The sequence below is a fragment of the Chrysemys picta genome, chromosome 1 (genome assembly GCF_011386835.1).
Source record: "Chrysemys picta bellii isolate R12L10 chromosome 1, ASM1138683v2, whole genome shotgun sequence".
Classification (NCBI taxonomy): Eukaryota; Metazoa; Chordata; order Testudines; family Emydidae; genus Chrysemys; species Chrysemys picta.
In genome coordinates, this window is record NC_088791.1 from 45,523,585 (window position 1) to 45,545,540 (window position 21,956).

Consider the following 21,956-nt stretch of genomic DNA (forward strand, 5'->3'; position numbering starts at 1 on the left):
GGATTAGGTGGGTAAAGCATGTGCAGGTAGATGAAAAGAATACAAAAAATCCTATCCACAGAATACTTATAAAAGGAAAAAATAGGGGATTCTTTTTCATTCCTGTACAAGGAAATCCCTAGAGTACAAAATCTGGATTTATTAAACCACTGGGCAGCATCTGGGCCTGATTCCCCACTCACTTAAAGCAGATATACAGTGGTATAACTCTACTGACATCCCTACAGTTTGTAGTTAAACTTCAAATAATCTTTCTACTACACATGAGCATTAACTACTTCCACTAAGAACTTTTCTGGATTATTTTTTTTCAACGTTGAAAAGGTTTTTCTTCTGTGTTATAACTGAGAGAAGAAGATTATTCTTTGCCAGTTAACCGCAGCAGGACCCAGACTGAGTCATCCTAAAGATTTTGCTGTTGGAAATTATGTTGTTCTAATCCTGCCCGTACTGCAGGGAATTGAAGAGAACCATGGCATTTATAATTGCCCTTGGAGCCAATCCTGAAGGTGATGTCATTCATATTAAAATTCTTGTGTGTACATTGTGACAAGAATGTTGAGATGCTCTGATATAGGCTAGTGTCAGAATAAGACGTCATTTTTATTATTTTCTTTGTTTTTCCCCCCTTCATTAGTGGGGAAATACGAATATTCATTTGTTTTCCAGTGCTATCCTCAACATAGCTGTTGCTTCCCTCGCCATTGTTCAGTAGAACGGAAGAAATGAGGAAGAGTGAGAGAATGGAAGATTGCAGGAAAGGAAGAAGAAATCATCCAACAAATAAGTAAAACCACATCTGGAATGTGAATAACGCATTAGACATGAAGGCAAGAAAAGCTATGAGCACTCCTATAAATGCCCAAACAAATACAGGTAACTAACATGACAATTCCAATAGGACTTCCCAATATGTCACTAAAAAATAACATACATCATCCTGATCTAGTGAATTTAAGGGTATCTTAGTGGGAAATAGCTGAATGATTGAAATCAAACATTCTATCCTAAAATAAAACTTTATAATGAAGGATTTAATGCCTACCCAGCTAACAGCATCTTTAAAAAAATGAGAAATAAAAAGATTCAAATTTTTGGAGACAGTGAATTAGTTAAAAGATCTTTGACAGCAAATCCAGTTCTAGCACACAGCATATCTCTCTGATCTTGGAATATTTGACAGTGCTAAGTTTAGTGGTTATGTTGTTTTTTAACAGGAGAAATGGGAGAGAAAATGAAGGAACCTGTCAGAGAAATTGGAAACAAACTTTCTGGCACAGTTTCTATCTATAGTGCTGTTCTGGTTCATTGTATTAAAAAGCAAAGAATGGGTAAATTTCTAAAACGAAACTCATTGCACAATGTAAAAAGGAAGAATATGTTTAGAAAATTACATCTACATGTCAGAGTAAATAAGGTTTATGACAGATTTTCAATGTGGCATGTTTTTTAAATGGTGTGAGCCCTATATAAGTAAATAATTGATAAGTAAAAAAAAAATTAAAAGCTCAATTGTGAGCTTTCCTCTGTGTCTGCATAGGGAATAAGGGGAGTGGAAAAGGTACCTTTGCCTCCCTAGATGGCTATCTGCCTCACTGGAACTAAGCAGGGAGACAGTAGTCACTAAGGGGCTACTACTCTGTCTTGCCCAGAAGGCAGGGAGAGGCGAAAGGTGATTGAAGCCTTGGTTGCGTGCCTCCACTACCAAAACAGCAGCCCAAGCATCAAAGCTGATAAAGAGGGTGAAGTTTGTTTGAATGTATGTTTATTTTAAAGGGACAATTAAAAATAAACCTATCAAACCAAGACACTCTACTGTACACACAATCCCTTCCCCACCATCCTATTGAGAGGATGAGAGAACAAACCACATGTGACAAATGTATAAGTATGTTACTTAAGGCACTACTGGAAGATGTTCAGATACTTAATGGTGATGAGAACAGTATAAACATTTATAAGCATCTCCAGCAAAATTATTGGTGCAGATTAGTCCCTTCCTGGAGCAAAAGGGAAGCAAGGATCATATTGGACTCTCTTAGACCCTTGTTAGGGCTGGATAGTAATCCTAAATTCCAGTCCTAAATGAATAAAATGGATACAAATCCCTTATTCATTAAAGAATTTTACTGCTGTGTATATTCCTGATGGTAGAATCCATATTTGATTAGCCTCATTGTAGCAGAGTCCCTGGTGGTTCCCCCTTCGGAAGGTAGGTGAACCTGACCATTCCCACTTATCTACACTGGAAGTTCCAGCACAGGCCCCACCATCTTACTATTTGCAAGAGGGGTGCTCTGTCCTTTGTTGGCCTTCTTAAATCTCTCCTGATGGGGGATTAAAATAAAAGTCACAAACCCCAATGTGTTCAGAGATAATCCCTCCCTGTAGCTTGAGCAAAATGGGGGGGAGGAGGGGAGTGGAGAGTCTACAGCGCTGTCAGTGATCCAGCAACAACGTAGTGGGTTTGGGAGAAATTGCTCTGGCTGGGCCTCTGAGTTAGGCTCAGCCTGTCCATCTTACCCTGGGATTCTGCTGTACTCTCCTCAGGGCCAGGGTGAAGGTCTCCTGGCTAGGGGTTCTCTCCATGGCTTCAGGAGTCACTCCAGCAGTCTGCTCTTAAGGCAGTCCCGCTCCTCCCTGCCCCCACTGACTGCATTTTCCTCGTTATCAAGCATGACAGGGCCAGAGGAGTGGGGCTAGCCCTCCCGCCAGGACCTCTCTGGCACCTTCCCTGTCTGTGTAGGGTCATTCTTTATCATGAGCCCTGCTCATGGCTGGAGAGCCAGGTACCAATGCATGATCCTTGCATTTGCATCCTTCATTTTCATAGCCATCAGAGAAGCACATAGTCTGAGATGAGCAAAAAAGGGGTTCCCCAGCAGCTAATAGCGCAAGGTGTCAATGGCCCACTTCATGGCCAGGGCTTCCTTTTCTATTATTCTTTTTCACGCAGGAACAGCTTTCACTTTAAACAATATATGGGGCATTCCTTTCTGAGAGAGCACTGCCCCAAGTCCCATGTCCAATCTGTCCATTTGGAGTATAAATTCTGAAGAGCACCAGATCATGACACAATGCCTCCTTCAATGTTTTACAGGCCATATCACACTTGTCTGACCGCTGCACTTTCTGAAGTCTCTCATCTCTTGTCAGATCTGTAAGGGAGGCTGTGATGGTGGCAAAGACAGAAATAAATTGCCGGTAGTATCCAGCCATTCCCCAAAATTGCCTAACTTGTTTCTTTGTTGTGAGTATTGAGTAATTGGCCAAAGTCTGTACTTTGTCCATGAGTGGATGCATATGCCCCCCTCCAACAACATACCCCAGGTTCGCCCCAGGTATGGTCGGAGGTGAGCATATTCACCTACTGGTGGACAAAGAACACAAAAGACCCCAGGTATGTGGTCTCGCTATTTCCATATCTACACATAGCCAGGTTGGAAGTCAGGCCAGATTTGGTGAACAACTTTAGTATTGCAGTGACAGGGCATAGATTGCTGTCCCAATCTAGGCTTTATATTACTATATCACCTCGATACACTGTGGCATAATGTCTATGTGCAAGGAGCACCCGATTCATTAACCTCTGAAAGGTTGCTGCTGCCCCATGCAGCCTGAATGGCATTGTCAGAAAGTGTAAAAGTGCCCATTGTCTTTTCCCTGAATTTTGGAGTCAACGGGATCATAGAATCATAGAATCATAGAATATCAGAGTTGGAAGGGACCTCAAGAGGTCATCTAGTCCAACCCCCTGCTCAAAGCAGGACCAATTCCCAGCTAAATCATCCCAGCCAGGGCTTTGTCAAGCCGGGCCTTAAAAACCTCCAAGGAAAGAGACTCCACCACCTCCCTAGGTAACGCATTCCAGTGTTTCACCACCCTCCTAGTGAAATAGTTTTTCCTGATATCCAACCTGGACCTCCCCCACTGCAACTTGAGACCATTGCTCCTTGTTCTGTCATCTGCCACCACTGAGAACAGCCGAGCTCCATCCTCTTTGGAACCCCCCTTCAGGTAGTTGAAGGCTGCTATCAAATCCCCCCTCATTCTTCTCTTCTGGAGACTAAACAATCCCAGTTCTCTCAGCCTCTCCTCATAAGTCATGTGCTCCAGACGCCTAATCATTTTTGTTGCCCTCCGCTGGACTCTTTCCAATTTTTCCACATCCTTCTTGTAGTGTGGGGCCCAAAACTGGACACAGTATTCCAGATGAGGCCTCACCAATGTCGAATAAAGGGGAACGATCACGTTCCTCGATCTGCTGGCAATGCCCCTACTTATACAGCCCAAAATGCCGTTAGCCTTCTTGGCAACATGAGCACACTGTTGACTCATATCCAGCTTCTCGTCCACTGTGACCCCTAGGTCCTTTTCAGCAGAACTGCTACCTAGCCATTCGGTCCCTAGTCTGCATGGGATTCTTCCGTCCTAAGTGCAGGACTCTGCACTTGTCCTTGTTGAACCTCATCAGTTTTTTTTCTGCCCAATCCTCTAATTTGTCTAGGTCCCTCTGTATCCGATCCCTACCCTCTAGTGTATCTACCACGCCTCCTAGTTTAGTGTCATCTGCAAACTTGCTGAGAGTGCAGTCCACACCATCCTCCAGATCATTAATAAAGATATTAAACAAAACCGGCCCCAGGACCGACCCTTGAGGCACTCCACTTGAAACCGGCTGCCAACTAGACATGGAGCCATTGATCACTACCCGTTGAGCCCGACGATCTGCTGGTAACCTTTTGTAAGTCAATTGTGGACAGGCACCTGGCTGCCCTAAACCATTCCAATAGCTCGCCCACCCATGGAGTGGGCTATACATCAAACTTGGAGATCATGTTGACTTTGCAGACATCAGTGCAAAACCTTGTTTTGCCATAGGGCTTCAAGATGACAAATATAGGGCTTCACCAGATCTAGCATCACTTGGAGTTTGGTCTTGACGATGTCCCACATCTTCTTGGGTAGGGATGAAGTGTTCTCCCTTACCATATGACCATGGACAGTTTCAATGTGATGATACATTAGGTGGATATGCCCAGGAAGGGCAGAGAATACCTGAGGGAATGCTTGTACCAAGTGATCCATATGGGCTTTTTGTTCAGGCCCAAGTGTCTCCCCTAACTTGACAGTGTTATCAATCTCTGTTGTCATTATCCCAGTTCCTAGTTCGGGGTTGGTGGCAAGGGAAGTGATAAGGAAGGCTTCCCTGTCACACCAGGCTATTAGAAGGGTTGATATGGTAGTTTTGGGTGTCTTTTCTTTTCTCCAGGTATCGTACCTCATCATTTATGGTTGCAACACCTCAAAAGGCCCCTGCCATTGAGCCAGTAGATTGGACTCTGTGTTTGGCAACAGCAGAACTCGGTCCTCCGGCTTGAAGTTTTGTAACTGGTTTCTGAAGTTGTATGTCACCGCCTGATGTTGTTGGGCCTCCTACAGGTTCTCACGGGTGAAGGCCCCCAACTTTTTAAGCTACTCATGCAACTGTCGGACATATTGGACTAGGTTTTCTGCTAATGATCCCTGGCTTTCCCAGGACTCATGTAATAAATCAAGGATGCCTGGGCCTGTCAGCCATATTGGAACTTAAAGGGGGAGAAACCCGTGAAGGCTTGGGGAACCTTCCAGACAGCAAATACTAACAGAGGCAAAAGTTGTTCCCAGTGTTTGGCATCTGTGGTGACAAACTTCTTAAGAATCCCCTTAAGGATCTTGTTAAAATGTTCCGTCAAGCCATCAGTCTGCAGGTGGTAGACTGATGTTTTTAACTTGTCTATCTTCTGGAGACTACATAAGTCCCGTATCAGATTGGATGGCCTACCCTGGCAAAGAGTTTAATTATCTCGCTTGCTATTGTGCTTGCATTGGTAGATTGCAGGAAAAGGGCTTCCTGGTAACGTGTTGCATAATCAACTATTACCAAGATATACTGATGGCCTGCCAAACTCTTTTGTAAGGGACCACTAGATCTAACTCTATCCTCTCAAAGGGGGTGGGGCAGAGGGACAAGAGGTGCCTGTTTGACCCCTTAGCCCCGGACAATTGGTAGTCCGGAGATGAAGTGCAGTAGTCTGCAATGTCTCACAATACCCCAGGCCACTAAGAGCGGTCCACAAGCTGATCAAAGATTTTCTCCCTCACTAGATGTCCTGCGTAGGGGACCTCATGGGCCAAGCAGAGTATCTCCTGCCTATACATTTTTGGGACTGCCAGCTGGGCCCTAGTTTCCAAGGTCTGCCTTGCTCACTTTATGCAATAAAGCCGTTCTTCCTGTAATTGCTTCTTTCTCTCTGAGGGTCTACGACTTTTCCATTTACCTTGGCTAATTAGTCATATGCATGGGAGAGGGTGGGGTCCACTCGCGATTCCTGCAAAAAATTGGTGTCTAAGGTGAGGATATCTGCGTAGGCATTATAGATCTTTGCTTTGGGAGGAGGGCTTGTGTGAGATGAGGGTTGGTTTGATGGTCCCTCTCCAGGGTTGTCGAATTCGCTCACCTCTACCCACGCAGGTTCTATATCAGAGTGACTTAGGTCCGTAGGTTGTGGGTTTGCTAGCTCTACCAGAACCTCATTGAATTGCTCCCAGTCCCTGCTTAGTATGACAGGATAGACCAACATAGATGCTAAGCCCACCACATATTCGCTGATAGTCCCTTCACCTCCAGTTGTATTTGCTGTGTGGGGTAAGGCCTTACGTCCCCATGGACACACTGGAGGTATGTCGCTCCTCCAGTGTCCTTTCCTGAGTCTACGACCTGCTGGCAGTTCAGGATCTGATTACATCCTGAGTCCACCAGCGCTATTACTTTCTTACCCTCCACCCACACCAGGACAACTACTTTGATGGGGCTTTTCTTATAGGCCCTAGATTCTGCAGTCCACACTCACCCAGAGTCACGTTCCATATAGTGGTCATCCCTACAGAAGTGGCCTGCCTGTCCACAGGAGCAGCACTTCCTGACTAACAGTGCGGATGTCTGGGGTTGCACGACCAGCCATGCCCTGTCGATCTGGTTTCTCTGGGGTTGTGCAAGAGTTTCTACCATGTGGGACTGAAGGTTCTTTGGGGTGGTAGAGGGTTCTTTCAAGCTGCTGTCCTTCCTTGCTGTTCTCGCATGGAGGGCCAGCTTCAATTCTGCAATCGTGGGTCCTCGTGAGACCCCATCATGTCTTGTGCCCCAGGTCACTGGCTATTGGCAGATCTCTCTGTCTCTCTGGGTCCAACCTCCGGTGATCTTAGAGTGGTTATAGGCAGCTAAGTAGTTTTCTATCAGATTCATGGTGTCCTTCATGGTCTAAAGCCAATGCCTTAACACCAAAACATGATTCCTATACCCCATCCGGGATTCCAGCTTCAATCATTGCCGCACTGATATCTCAACTTCCAGGCTACTGTTTGTATATGTGCCCCCAGAGGGTACGCCTCTTCCGGAACCACCACCAGTGAGTCTCCTAGTGATCTCTACATGACCAAGGATCACTTCTTTTACCTTTGCATAGTCTCAGACCGATGCTGAGTCAAGTTCCTGGTAGGTGATTTGGGCTGGTCCTGACAAGTGGGGCGCCATTAGCATGGCCCAGTGTTCCGGGGCTCACCCTGCGGCAGATGCAGCCTTCTCACAAGTGGTGAGGAATGCTTTGGGGTTACCATCTGGGTCCATCTTTTCCAGCTTCACTGGGATGGGAATTGCATTGGGGGTGGGGGTGGAGGGTTGCAGAGCTAGTGTTCACTGCATCCCTCCCACTCGCTCCTTGAGGTTGGAGCACAGACAGCATCTGTTGCAGTAGGTTCTGTTACTGCTCCTGTTGGCATGAGGCTACTTCCCTTATTAGCTGTTGTTGCTGTTGCTGTACCAACTGTTGTTGTTGCTGGGAGGTGAGCTGTTGCTATTGTTGCTGTAGGGTGGCCTGCTGATGATGATTTTCAGTGACCCATTTTAGCAGGCTCCACTCTAGACTCACTTTTCACAATGGACTTTACAGCCTTGGGCCCCCTCGTATGGTTTTTCCCCCCTTCTCAGCAGGGCTGAGCAACTGCCCATTTTGTCCACCACTTGTAACAAAGTCCTTAGTGGTTTCCCACCTCCGAGGGTAGGAGAATCTGACCACACCCACTTATTTACACTGGGTGGTATCCGGTAAGGTGATAGGGAACAGCCAGCATGGATTTGTGAAGAACAAATCATGTCAAACCAATCTGATAGCTTTCTTTGATAGGATAACGAGCCTTGTGGATAAGGGTGAAGCGGTGGATGTGGTATACCTAGACTTTAGTAAGGCATTTGATACGGTCTCGCATGATATTCTTATCGATAAACTAGGCAAATACAATTTAGATGGGGCTACTATGATTTAGGTGCATAACTGGCTGGATAACCGTACTCAGAGAGTTGTTATTAATGGTTCCCAATCCTGCTGGAAAGGCGTAACGAGTGGGGTACCGCAGGGGTCTGTTTTGGGACCGGCTCTGTTCAATATCTTCATCAACGACTTAGATATTGGCATAGAAAGTACGCTTATTAAGTTTGCGGATGATACCAAACTGGGAGGGATTGCAACTACTTTGGAGGACAGGGTCATAATTCAAAATGATCTGGACAAATTGGAGAAATGGTCTGAGTTAAACAGGATGAAGTTTAACAAAGACAAATGCAAAGTGCTCCACTTAGGAAGGAAAAATCAATTTCACACATACAGAATGGGAAAAGACTGTCTAGGAAGGAGTACGGCAGAAAGGGATCTAGGGGTTATAGTGGACCACAAGCTAAATATGAGTCAACAGTGTGATGCTGTTGCAAAAAAAGCAAACATGATTCTGGGATGTATTAACAGGTGTGTTGTGAGCAAGACACGAGAAGTCATTCTTCCGCTCTACTCTGCTCTGGTTAGGCCTCAGCTGGAGTATTGTGTCCAGTTCTGGGCGCCGCATTTTAAAAAAGATGTGGAGAAATTGGAAAGGGTCCAAAGAAGAGCAACAAGAATGATTAAAGGTCTTGAGAACATGACCTATGAAGGAAGGCTGAAAGAATTGGGTTTGTTTAGTTTGGAAAAGAGAAGACTGAGAGGGGACATGATAGCAGTTTTCAGGTATCTAAAAGGGTGTCATAAGGAGGAGGGAGAGAACTTGTTCACCTTAGCCTCTAAGGATAGAACCAGAAACAATGGGTTTAAACTGCAGCAAGGGAGGTCTAGGTTGGACATTAGGAAAAAGTTCCTAACTGTCAGGGTGGTTAAACACTGGAACAAATTGCCTAGGGAGGTTGTGGAATCTCCGTCTCTGGAGATATTTAAGAGTAGGTTAGATAAATGTCTATCAGGGATGGTCTAGACAGTATTTGGTCCTGCCATGCGGGCAGGGGACTGGACTCGATGACCTCTCGAGGTCCCTTCCAGTCCTATAATCTATGAATCTATGAATCTATGAAACACAGGCCCCACTTAATTATTATTTGCAAGGGGGGTGGTTCTGCCCTTTATGTCAAGTATCGGGGGTAGCCGTGTTAGTCTGTATCTACAAGGTGCCACCAGACTCCTTGTTGTTCTGCCCTTTGTGGGGCTTCTCCAGATTGGGGATCAAAATAAAAGTCATAAATCCCAACACATTCAGAGATAATTCATCCCTGCAGCCCCAGCAAAAGGGGGAGGAAAGTGGCAAGTCTACAGTGCTGCCAGCTATACAGAACCAGCATGTGGGTTTGGGGGAAATTGCTCTGGCTGGGCCTTTGAGTCAGGCTCAGCCTGTCCATCTTACGCTTGGAGTCTGCTGTACTCTCTTCAGGACTAGGATGAAGGTCTCCTGGCTATGGGTTCCCTCTGCAGCTTCAGGAATCACTCCTGCATTCTGCTGCTTGGGCAATTCTTTCTTTCTTCCCTCCCCCGCCCCGCTGACTGCAGTTTCCTCACTATCATGCATGATTGACGGGGCCAGAGGGGGAGATCCTCTTTGCCGCCAGGTCCTCTTTGGCACCTTCCTCATCCGCGTGGGGTTTATACACTCTGTCACACTCATTTTAAGCACCCACTGCCAAAGACTGATAAAGTTCTCAGTACAGTAAATTTCACCCTACAGTAGTGGAGAGAGGAGTGCTAACTGGGGACAAATGGGGTATTGAGACAGGTATTGCTGGCAGAGAGGATAGGCTCAGGAGCAATGTGATAGGAGACAAGATCAGAGAGGTAGCTGGGACAAAGCTGTCAGAGTCTTTCAAGGCAAGAATATAAAGTAGGAACTCAGTGTGTGAATAAAATTAAATGGCACTAATATTACTCACTGTGGGCTTTTTCACTCCATGTCATTCTACAACAAGATTTATGCTTCTTACACTTTTCATACTCATCCTCAACATGTAACAAGAGTCAGAGACACAATATTTTTGTTTAGTCAAATGCTCTTGCACTCTCAGTCAGTATTTAGCCATAGGCACATATCATAAGAGACTACTGATTAGCATAGAAAAAATCCAAATAAGTAAAAAAAAAAAAATATCAAGCACTCCCATAATTAAAACAAAATGAGAGGGGGACCAGAAATTCCGGGGACCAATGTGCAGATCATCTTGGAGTTTCCAAATAACAATCCCCTCAGGAAAAAGAGATTCTGTGACAAGGTATGCAGAGAATGCAAGAATTGTGGCCTCCAAGCCTCATACATCTTGGAGAGGCTCCAAAACTGCAGAACATTTCCTCATTTCTCTCTAGAAGAGTCGTTTTCTTAGAAGCTGTACTCTCCAATTTGTGCTGCTCAAAGCTCCCTTCTAAGGGAGTGGGTGAGGCACAGAGCAGAAATCAATGCTGCAAGAAGAAGCATCTGTGTCTATGTGAATATCTGCAATATCCATCCAACTGCGAAGGAAACATTCCACAGGGTTTTCCACATACCTTGAAGCTACCAGTCTTCACAAAGGTATTGCTTTACCTCTGCTGTGTACTTTGGGGAGCATGAAACTCATAATGGTGAACTTCTGTAATTCTCATCATACTCAGGCCCGACTGATGTCACAAACACAAGATTGTGACTTTACCACAGTTTCAAGCAGAAGCTTAGTAAGGATTAAGAGACTCCTTATTGAAGCTCAAATTACAGGTTCTTAACAATTAAATCTGTTTTCATATGTTATCAATTTTCCCCCAATATATAAGTAATTTTGAAGTAGTCAGCTGGAAAACTTTCCACAATCGAAAGCATTGTGGCTTAGCTACAACTGATCAGCCGTTGTTGAAAGTAGTGAGTAGGGGTTACACGGTATCCAGGAGGAAGATGGCTGCCTCGTCCCAGACCTCCTTACTCCCCACATATCAATTCGTCTCTAATAATTACTTTCCTAACAAATTGGCAATAAGTTTCTGTGATAAAAGTTTAAATTAATCCCCTGGATAAACTACGAACTGTTGAATATGGATTCCAATGAAAAAAAATGAGACAACAAGACCTAAGCCTGAATCACCTAAGCGCTGAAGGAGGAGACCACAAGGCCACCACAGAACATAGCTCCACAACAAGGACAAGTGCACAGAGTCCGGCACTTAGGATGGAAGAATCCGAGGCACTGCTACAGGCTGGGGACCAACTATCTAAGAGCAGTTCTGCAGAAAAGGACCTGGGGATTACAGTGGACGGGAAGCTGGATATGAGTCAACAGTGTGCCCTTGTTGCCAAGAAGGCTAACGGCATATTGGGCTGCATTAGTAGGAGCATTGCCAGCAGATCGAGGGAAGTGATTATTCCCCTCTATTCAAGGGCAACGAAAATTATTAGGGGGATGGGGCACATGATTTATGAGGAGAGGCTGAGGGAACTGGGCTTATTTACTCTGCAGAAGAGAAGGATGAGGGGGGGGGGATTTGATAGCAGCCTTCAACTACCTTCAGGGGGGTTGCAAAGAGGATGGTGCTAGGCTGTTCTCAGTGGTGGCAGATAATAGAACAAGGAGCAATGGTCTCAAGTTGCAGTGGGGGAGGTCTAGGTTGGATATTAGGAAACATTATTTCACTATGGGGGTGGTGAAGCACTGGAATGGGTTACATAGTGAGGTGATGGAATCTCCATCCTTAGAAGTTTTTAAGGCCCGTCTTGACAAAGCCCCTGGCTGGGATGATTTAGTTGGCGTTGGTCCTGCTTTGAGCAGGGGGTTGGACTAGATGACCGCCCGAGGTCTCTTCCAACCCTAATCTAAAAAGCATACCTAAACACATTTTAAAAAAAAGTTTGTTTTCCTATGTATCCTTGTAGATATGGTAATATTCACTTATATAATTTTCCAACTCCTAGCAGATAACTAGCTAGGCTGAACTCTTGTGTTGATCTCCTTTGGAACTGAGCATTAACAACAACTTTATTGCACGGCAATGCATAGAGTAACAGTTTACCACTAAGCTGGGGTTTATAGCACCATCTACTGGCTGAAGTATTATCTGCAGTAATCATCGCAACTTCCACTGCCAGACAGAATCTCTTTACTAGTTCTGTCTCTGATGGATCCTGTTATGGTAACCACAAGTAGGGTGACCAGACAGAAAGTGTGAAAAATCAGGATGGGGGTTGGGGGTAATTGGAGCCTATATAAGAAAAAAGACCCAAAAATCGGGACTGTCCCTATAAAATCGGGACATCTGATCACCCTAACCACAAGTCCCTTGGAACAGTCAGTACTCCTGACATGTAAAGTAGATTATAACCTAAAACTTAAATAGCACTCATTATAAAATTTGTGCAGGTCATTTGACATAATATGAATATAAATTTTATATTGTCGTATTTTTCATATTTAGATTTTGTACTCATTTATATTTGATTTACCAAATCAACTGTAAATTTACATGTGATAAATATGTATATATGTATATCCATATGTGTATGTATGTACACTTAAAAACTTCTGTATATAGGAATATATTATACATGTTCTAAAATATCCAATGGTATTTGCAAGGTAATATTTGATTTAAAATATATTTGCATGTAGAGGTGTTAGACTATTATTAAATAATACAGGGAGGGGTTGAGCAGATGGAACATAAGCCATCAGGAATCTGAACGTGCTCACACTGGCTAGTTTTAAGTCTGTTATTTTTGTTTGTTTGTTTTCTGTTGCAAATGTACTTTGGAAGACACATGATAATTAATTATAAATCTTTTTGTATACCTGACACCTTCAGAGGCTCAAAAGAAGACACAAATTCATTCAAAACTAACTAGCATCTAATATATATAAATACAGACCATATCCTAGAAATGTGATTTTACAATATCAATGTAGAAATATGTATATCTAGAATAAGGTTATATGTCTTAATATATCATTTAAAATGTTGTCAGGTATTTTCTAGTGTACTCCTGGAATGTGAAGGTACTTAATCAACCTTCTGAAATAATTAAAATCCTGAAAGGTTTCAGAGTAGCAGCCGTGTTAGTCTGTATCCGCAAAAAGAAGAACAGGAGGACTTGTGGCACCTTAGAGACTAACAAATTTATTAGAGCATAAGCTTTCGTGGACTATAGCCCACTTCTTCGGATGCATATAGAATGGAACATATATTGAGGAGATATATATACACACATACAGAGAGCATAAACAGGTGGGAGTTGTCTTACCACCTCTGAGAGGCCAATTAATTAAGAGAAAAAAAACTTTTGAAGTGATAATCAAGCTAGCCCAGCACAGACAGACAGTTAGATAACAAGTGTGAGAATACTTACAAGGGGAGATAGATTTCAATGTTTGTAATGGCCCAACCATTCCCAGTCCTTATTTAAACCGGAGTTGATTGTGTCTAGTTTGCATATCAATTCTAGCTCAGCAGTTTCTCGTTGGAGTCTGTTTTTGAAGTTTTTCTGTTGTAATATAGCCACCCGCAGGTCTGTCACTGAATGACCAGACAGGTTAAAGTGTTCTCCCACTGGTTTTTGAGTATTTTGATTCCTGATGTCAGATTTGTGTCCATTAATTCTTTTGCGTAGAGACTGTCCGGTTTGGCCAATGTACATGGCAGAGGGGCATTGCTGGCACATGATGGCATATATCACATTGGTAGATGTGCAGGTGAACGAGCCCCTGATGGTATGGCTGATGTGATTAGGTCCTATGATGATGTCACTGGAATAGATATGTGGACAGAGTTGACATCGGGGTTTGTTACAAGGATAGGTTCCTGGGTTAGTGGTTTTGTTCAGTGATGTGTGGTTGCTGGTGAGTATTTGCTTTAGGTTGGGGGGTTGTCTGTAAGCGAGGACAGGTCTGTCTCCCAAGATCTGTGAGAGTAAAGGATCATCTTTCAGGATAGGTTGTAGATCTCTGATGATGCGCTGGAGAGGTTTTAGTTGGGGGCTGAAGGTGACAGCTAGTGGTGTTCTGTTATTTTCTTTGTTGGGCCTGTCTTGTAGGAGGTGACTTCTGGGTACTCGTCTGGCTCTGTCAATCTGTTTTTTCACTTCAGCAGGTGGGTATTGTAGTTTTAAGAATGCTTGATAGAGATCTTGTAGGTGCTTGTCTCTATCCGAGGGATTGGAGCAAATGCGGTTATATCTTAGAGCTTGGCTGTAGACAATGGATCGTGTGGTGTGTCCTGGATGGAAGCTGGAGGCATGTAGGTAAGTGTAGCGGTCAGTAGGTTTCCGGTATAGGGTGGTATTTATGTGACCATCGCTTATTAGCACAGTAGTGTCCAGGAAATGGACCGCTTGTGTGGATTGATCTAGGCTGAGGTTGATGGTGGGATGGAAATTATTGAAATCATGGTGAAATTCCTCAAGGGCTTCTTTTCCATGGGTCCAGATGATGAAGATGTCATCAATGTAGCGCAAGTAGAGTAGGGGCGTTAGGGGACGAGAGCTAAGGAAGCGTTGTTCTAAGTCAGCCATAAAAATGTTGGCATATTGTGGGGCCATGCGGGTACCCATAGCAGTGCCGCTGACTTGAAGGTATATATTGTCCCCAAATGTGAAATAGTTGTGGGTGAGGACAAAATCACAAAGTTCAGCCACCAGGTTAGCTGTGATATTATCAGGGATACTGTTCCTGATAGCTTGTAGTCCATCTTTGTGTGGAATATTGGTGTAGAGGGCTTCTACGTCCATAGTGGCCAGGATGGTGTTTTCTGGAAGATCACCGATGGATTGTAGTTTCCTCAGGAAGTCAGTGGTGTCTCGAAGATAGCTGGGAGTGCTGGTAGCGTAGGGTCTGAGGAGAGAGTCTACATAACCAGACAAGCCTGATGTTAGGGTGCCAATGCCTGAGATGATGGGGCGTCCAGGATATCCAGGTTTATGGATCTTGGGTAGCAAATAGAATACCCCTGTTCGGGGTTCTAGGCATGTGTCTGTACAGATTTGTTCCTGTGCTTTGTCAGGGAGTTTTTTTAGCAGATGGTGTAGTTTCTTTAGGTAATCCTCAGTGGGATCAGAGGATAATGGCCTGTAGAATGTGGTGTTAGAGAGCTGTCTAGCAGCCTCCTGGTCATATTCCAATTTATTCATGATGACGACAGCACCTCCTTTGTCAGCCTTTTTGATTATGATGTCAGGGTTGTTTCTGAGGCTGTAGATGGCGTTGTGTTCTGCATGGCTGAGGTTATGTGGCAAGTGATGTTGCTTTTCCACAATTTCAGCCTTTGCACGTCGACGGAAGCACTCTATGTAGAAATCCAGTCTGTTGTTTCGACCGTCCGGAGGAGTCCACGCAGAATCCTTTTTTTTGTAGTGCTGGTAGGGAGGATTCTGTGGGTTAGAATGCTGTTCAGAGGTATGTTGGAAATATTCTTTGAGTCGGAGACGTCGAAAGTAGGATTCTAGGTCACCGCAGAACTGTATCATATTCATGGGTCTGGAGGGACAAAAGGAGAGGCCCCGAGATAGGACAGACTCTTCTGCTGGGCTAAGAGTATAGCTGGAAAGATTAACAATATTGCTGGGTGGGTTAAGGGAACTACTGTTGTGGCTGCTTGTGGCATGTAGCAGTTTAGATAGTTTAGTGTCCTTTTTCCTTTGTAGAGAGGCAAAGTTTGTCTTGTAAATGGCTTGTCTAGTTTTTGTAAAGTCTATCCATGAGGAAGTTTGTGTGGAAGGTTGGTTTCTTATGAGAGTATCCAGTTCTGAGAGCTCATTCTTAATCTTTCCCTGTTTGCTGTATAGGATGCTGATCAGGTGATTTCGCAGTTTCTTTGAGAGTGTGTGACACAGTCTCTCAGCATAGTCTGTGTGATATGTAGATTGTAATGGATTTTTTACCTTTAGTCCTTTTGGTATGATGTCCATCTGCTTGCATTTGGAAAGGAAGATGATGTCTGTCTGTATCTGTACGAGTTTTTTCATGAGGTTGATGGATTTCCACTCCATACGGCTAAATGCAGTGCCTTGCATAATGAAAGGTTTCAGAGTAGCAGCCGTGTTAGTCTGTATCCGCAAAAAGAAGAACAGGAGGACTTGTGGCACCTTAGAGACTAACAAATTTATTAGAGCATAAGCTTTCGTGGACTATAGCCCACTTCTTCGGATGCATATAGAATGGAACATATATTGAGGAGATATATATACACACATACAGAGAGCATCAGCAACCACACATCACTGAACAAAACCACTAACCCAGGAACCTATCCTTGTAACAAACCCCGATGTCAACTCTGTCCACATATCTATTCCAGTGACATCATCATAGGACCTAATCACATCAGCCATACCATCAGGGGCTCGTTCACCTGCACATCTACCAATGTGATATATGCCATCATGTGCCAGCAATGCCCCTCTGCCATGTACATTGGCCAAACCGGACAGTCTCTACGCAAAAGAATTAATGGACACAAATCTGACATCAGGAATCAAAATACTCAAAAACCAGTGGGAGAACACTTTAACCTGTCTGGTCATTCAGTGACAGACCTGCGGGTGGCTATATTACAACAGAAAAACTTCAAAAACAGACTCCAACGAGAAACTGCTGAGCTAGAATTGATATGCAAACTAGACACAATCAACTCCGGTTTAAATAAGGACTGGGAATGGTTGGGCCATTACAAACATTGAAATCTATCTCCCCTTGTAAGTATTCTCACACTTGTTATCTAACTGTCTGTCTGTGCTGGGCTAGCTTGATTATCACTTCAAAAGTTTTTTTTCTCTTAATTAATTGGCCTCTCAGAGGTGGTAAGACAACTCCCACCTGTTTATGCTCTCTGTATGTGTGTATATATATCTCCTCAATATATGTTCCATTCTATATGCATCCGAAGAAGTGGGCTATAGTCCACGAAAGCTTATGCTCTAATAAATTTGTTAGTCTCTAAGGTGCCACAAGTCCTCCTGTTCTTCTTTTTAAAATCCTGAAGTATCTCAGATCAAAAAAATGCCAAGTAGCTCATTTCCTCATGAGGAAACTCAACTAGCAAAAATAGATGCAAATAGAATTAAGAAGATGGGGGTAGGTGCTGAGTATCATTCATCATTGAATTCTAAGGGCAGAGACACATACCTCTTAATTCATAAAAGTGTAACTTTGCAATATATACAGTCTTGGTCTGATCCCGAAGGAAGATGCATTCTTCTTGAAGCCTCTTTCAATTAAAAAAAGTTAATTCTAGGAAGCATTTACAATCCAAGTGGAGGTAATTCTGAATTTTCCAAAGACATAGCAGACATTCTTTCTAATTAAAAAAAGACATTCCTGTAATTCCAGGGAGCAACTGGAATACTATGCTAGATAGACCACTGGACGAATCCAACTACATGAGATCCATAGAATCATAGAATATCAGGTTGGAAGGGACCTCAGGAGGTCATCTAGTCCAACCCCCTGTTCACGCAGAACCAATACCCAGACAGATTTTTACCCCAGAGTTCCCTAAATAGCCCCCTCAAGGATTGAATTCATAACCCTGAGTTTAGCAGGCCAATGCTCAAACCACTGAGCTATCCCTATGCTGCTCTCAAAGTATAATAGGCCAACCCTCATTATTAATTAACTTGATTTAAAAGATATATGGAGACTGAGACATCCCAAGGAGAATGACTATATGTATTTCTCTATACTACATCCATCTTACTCCCTAACTGACTTATTTCTTGTGTCTTCATAACTGATGCCTGCATGCCTAGAAGCAGCTATTGATAATATACTAATTTGAGATCATGCTCCAATTATACTTATCATAGACACTGGTTACACATCATTAATATCTTCTAGGTCAGGGGTTCCCAAACTTGGTTTGCGGCTTGTTCAGGGTAAGCCCCTGGCGGGCTGCGAGACACTTTGATTACCTGAGCATCCACACATACAGCTGTTTGCACCTCCTAGTGGCCCAGTTCGCCATTCCCGGCCAATGGGAGCTGCTCCCTTTCCTCCTGGTTCCTAACGTTCTGTTCGTTTTCTTGACTGCTGCTGCACATTGATATGATGTTTTCAGAGAACTCCACAATGACTCCAAGATCTCTTTCTTGAGTGGCAACAGCTAATTTAGACCCCATTATTTTGTATCTATAGTTGGGATTATGTTTCCAATGTGCATTACTTTGCATTTATCAACACTGAATTTCATCTACCACTTTGTTACTCAGTCACTCAGTTTTGTGAGATCCCGTTGTAATTCTTTGAAGTGTGCTTTGAACTTAACTATCTTGAGTAATTTTGTATCATCTGCAAATGTTGCCATCTCACTGTTTACCCCTTTTTCCAGATCACTTATGAATATGTTCAACAGCACTTGTCCCAGTACAGACCCCTGGGGAACACCACAATTTACCTCTCTCCATTCTGAAAAATGACAATTTATTCCTATCCTTTGTTTCCTATCTTTTAACAGATCCATGAGAGAACCCTCTCTCTTATCCCATGACTACTTACTTTGCTTAAGAGCCTGTGGTGAGGGACCTTTGTTAAAGGTCTTCCGAAAGTCTAAGTACACTATCCACTAGCCACCATGGATGTAGAGGCTCTCTACACAAACATCCCACACACAGATGGAATACAAGCTGTCAGGAACAGTATCCCTGATGATGACACAGCACAACTTATTGCTGAGCAATGTGACTTTATCCTCACGCGCAATTATTTCAAATTTGGTGACAATATATACCTCCAGACCAGTGGCACCGCTATGGACACCCGCATGGCCCCAAAACAGCTTCCACCCCACCATCAACCTCAGCCTGGACCAATCTACATGGGAGGTCCACTTCCTAGACACCACCGTACAAATAAGCGATGGCCACATTAACACCACCCTATACCGAAAACCCACCGACCGCTACGCCTACCTTCATGCCTCCAGCTTCCACCCCGGTCACACCACATGATCCATCGTCTACAGCCAAGCACTGAGGTACATCGCATCTGCTCCAACCCCTCAGACAGAGACCAACACCTACAAGATCTTCACCAAGCATTCTCAAAACTACGATACCCACACAAGGAAATAAAGAAACAAATCAACAGAGCCAGACGTGTACCCAGAAGCCTCCGGCTACGAGACAGGCCCAAAAGAGAAACCAACAGAACTCCACTGGCCATCACCTACAGTCCTCAGCTTAAACCTCTCCAACGCATCATCAGTGATCTACAACCCATCCTGGACAATGATCCCTCACTTTCACAGACCTTGGGAGGCAGGCCAGTCCTCGCCCACAGACAACCTGCCAACCTTAAGCATATTCTCACCAGCAACCACGCACCGCACCATAACAACTCTAACTCAGGAACCAAACCATGCAACAAACCTCGATGCCAACTCTGCCCACATATCTACAGCAGCAACACCATCACAGGACCTAACCAGATCAGCTACAACATCACCGGCTCATTCACTTGCACGTCCACCAATGTTATATATGCCATCATATGCCAGCAATGCCCCTCTGCTATGTACATTGGCCAAACTGGACAGTCACTACGCAAGAGGATAAATGGACACAAGTCAGATATCAGGAATGGCAATATACAAAAACCTGTAGGAGAACACTTCAACCTCCCTGGCCACACAATAGCAGATGTAAAGGTAGCCATCTTACAGCAAAAAAACTTCAGGACCAGACTCCAAAGAGAAACTGCTGAGCTCCAGTTCATTTGCAAATTTGACACCATCAGATCAGGATTAAACAAAGACTGTGAATGGCTATCCAACTACAGAAGCAGTTTCTCCTCCCTTGGTGTTCACACCTCAACTGCTAGCAGAGCACCTCACCCTCCCTGATTGAACTAACCTCGTTATCTCCATACTGATTTATACCTGCCTCTGGAGATTTCCATTACTTGCATCTGAAGAAGTGAGGTTCTTACCCATGAAAGCTTATGCTCCCAATACTTCTGTTAGTCTTAAAGGTACCACAGGACCCTCTGTTGCTTTTTACAGATTCAGACTAACACAGTTACCCCTCTGATACTATATCCACTAGATCACTCTTGTCCACATGTTTTTTGACCCCCTCAAATAATTCTAGTAGATTGGTGAGGCATGATTTCCCTTTGCAAAAGCCATGTTGACTTTCCTCAACAGATCATGTTCATATATGTGTCTGATAATTCTGATCTTTACTATAGTTTCAACCAATTTGCCTAGTACTGAAAGTAAGCTTAACTGGCCGGTAATTACCAGGACCTCTTCTAGAGCCTTTTTTAAAAAAATTGTGTCACATTAGCTATCCTCCAGTCATCTGGTACAGAAGCTGATTTAAATTATAGGTTACATACCACAGTTAGTAGTTCTGTAATTCATATTTGAGTTCCTTCAGAACCCTTGGGTAAATACCATCTGGTCCTAGTGACTTATTACTGTATAATTTATCAATTTGTTCCAAAACCTTCTCTAATGACACCTCAGTCTGGGACAGTTCCTCAGATCTGTCACCTAGAAAGAATGGCTCAGGTGTGGGAATCTCCCTCACATCCTCTACAGTGAAGACTGATGTAAAGAATTTGTTTGGTTTCTCTGTGGCCTTATCTTCCTTGAGTGCTCCTTTAGCACCTCGATCATCCAGTGGCCCCACTGTTCGTTTAGCAGGCTTCCTGCTTCTGATGTATTTAAAAAAAAATTGCTGTTAGTTTTCGAGTCTTTTTTTAGTAAGAAATTATGGGAGTCCTGAAATATGCTTTTATTTGGTCTAAAAAAAGTCATAGCCCTTTTTGGAATTTCTGTAGTTATATTTGAGTTGTAACTTATAGCTTCTGCAATTGTAATCCTTTTCTTTAAAGCAAGCTTTTCTTATGTCCTGTTGCTATGCTGAATCAGTCATTGAAGGCAGTAGACAAAATGTATTCCTTTTGCAACTCCATTAATGAACACCAGGGAGTAATTTGGCACAATGCTTCCTGACTCGCTCATCAACAAGAGTAGCAGGAAGACTATGGTGAGCCTTTGTTTGACACACTCAGAGAAATTTTGCAACCTGAATAAGCCTCTCATCAGAAATCTGAATCTCTGAGAGCCATGATACTATCCTGTTGTATTACAATGATATTTACTGCTGCACGTGGGGCTTTTTTTTGCCTATAATCATCATTTTAACTTTAAAGTGTTGCTCTCAGCAATGGCAACATTTGCAGAAATGTTGTAGGTTATCATAAAAAATAACTTTTCTTTCTAATTAATTTATCTCCTAGTTTTCACACTGTGGAAGCTCCCAGTACTCCCTTGTTCCAAGCATCCTGTTCGAGATGTGGTAATAACACAAGGGCTGCTTCTCTGTAGCTCCTAGCATGTAAGCATGAGAATTTCAGGGGAGAATGGGGCTCTCTAGAAAGCAAAGTTACTGGAATAGGAGCCACTTTCTGCTTTTGAAGAGGAGGAGATCAAGTAGGGAGAACTGAATGAATTAAAGCCACCCAACCATGTTCTCCACAAGTTCCCATGACAAGCAGACATAGTTACATTGCTTCTTGCCATCAACACACACTACTGTACTTTGAAACCATATTTATCTATCTCAGGTACTTATATGGCCCCCATTACTGTAGGCTCTGAGTACCT

General features: G+C 43.6%; 2 protein-coding genes across 3 annotated transcripts in view; both read right to left on the bottom strand.

Moving 5' to 3' along the window:
• KCND2 (potassium voltage-gated channel subfamily D member 2) overlaps nucleotides 1–21,956 on the bottom strand; it is a 432,385-nt gene that overhangs the window by 325,033 nt on the left and 85,396 nt on the right. The gene's annotated exons all lie outside the window — the stretch shown is intronic.
• The window catches only part of LOC135974716 (uncharacterized), a 618,001-nt gene continuing 609,497 nt past the window's right edge, over nucleotides 13,453–21,956 (bottom strand). The window contains exon 2 of the mRNA XM_065563225.1: nucleotides 13,453–15,823. Within this exon, the coding sequence (XP_065419297.1) occupies nucleotides 13,717–15,819 (2,103 nt within the window). The 5' untranslated portion in view covers nucleotides 15,820–15,823 and the 3' untranslated portion in view covers nucleotides 13,453–13,716. The remainder of the gene's footprint in view (nucleotides 15,824–21,956) is intronic.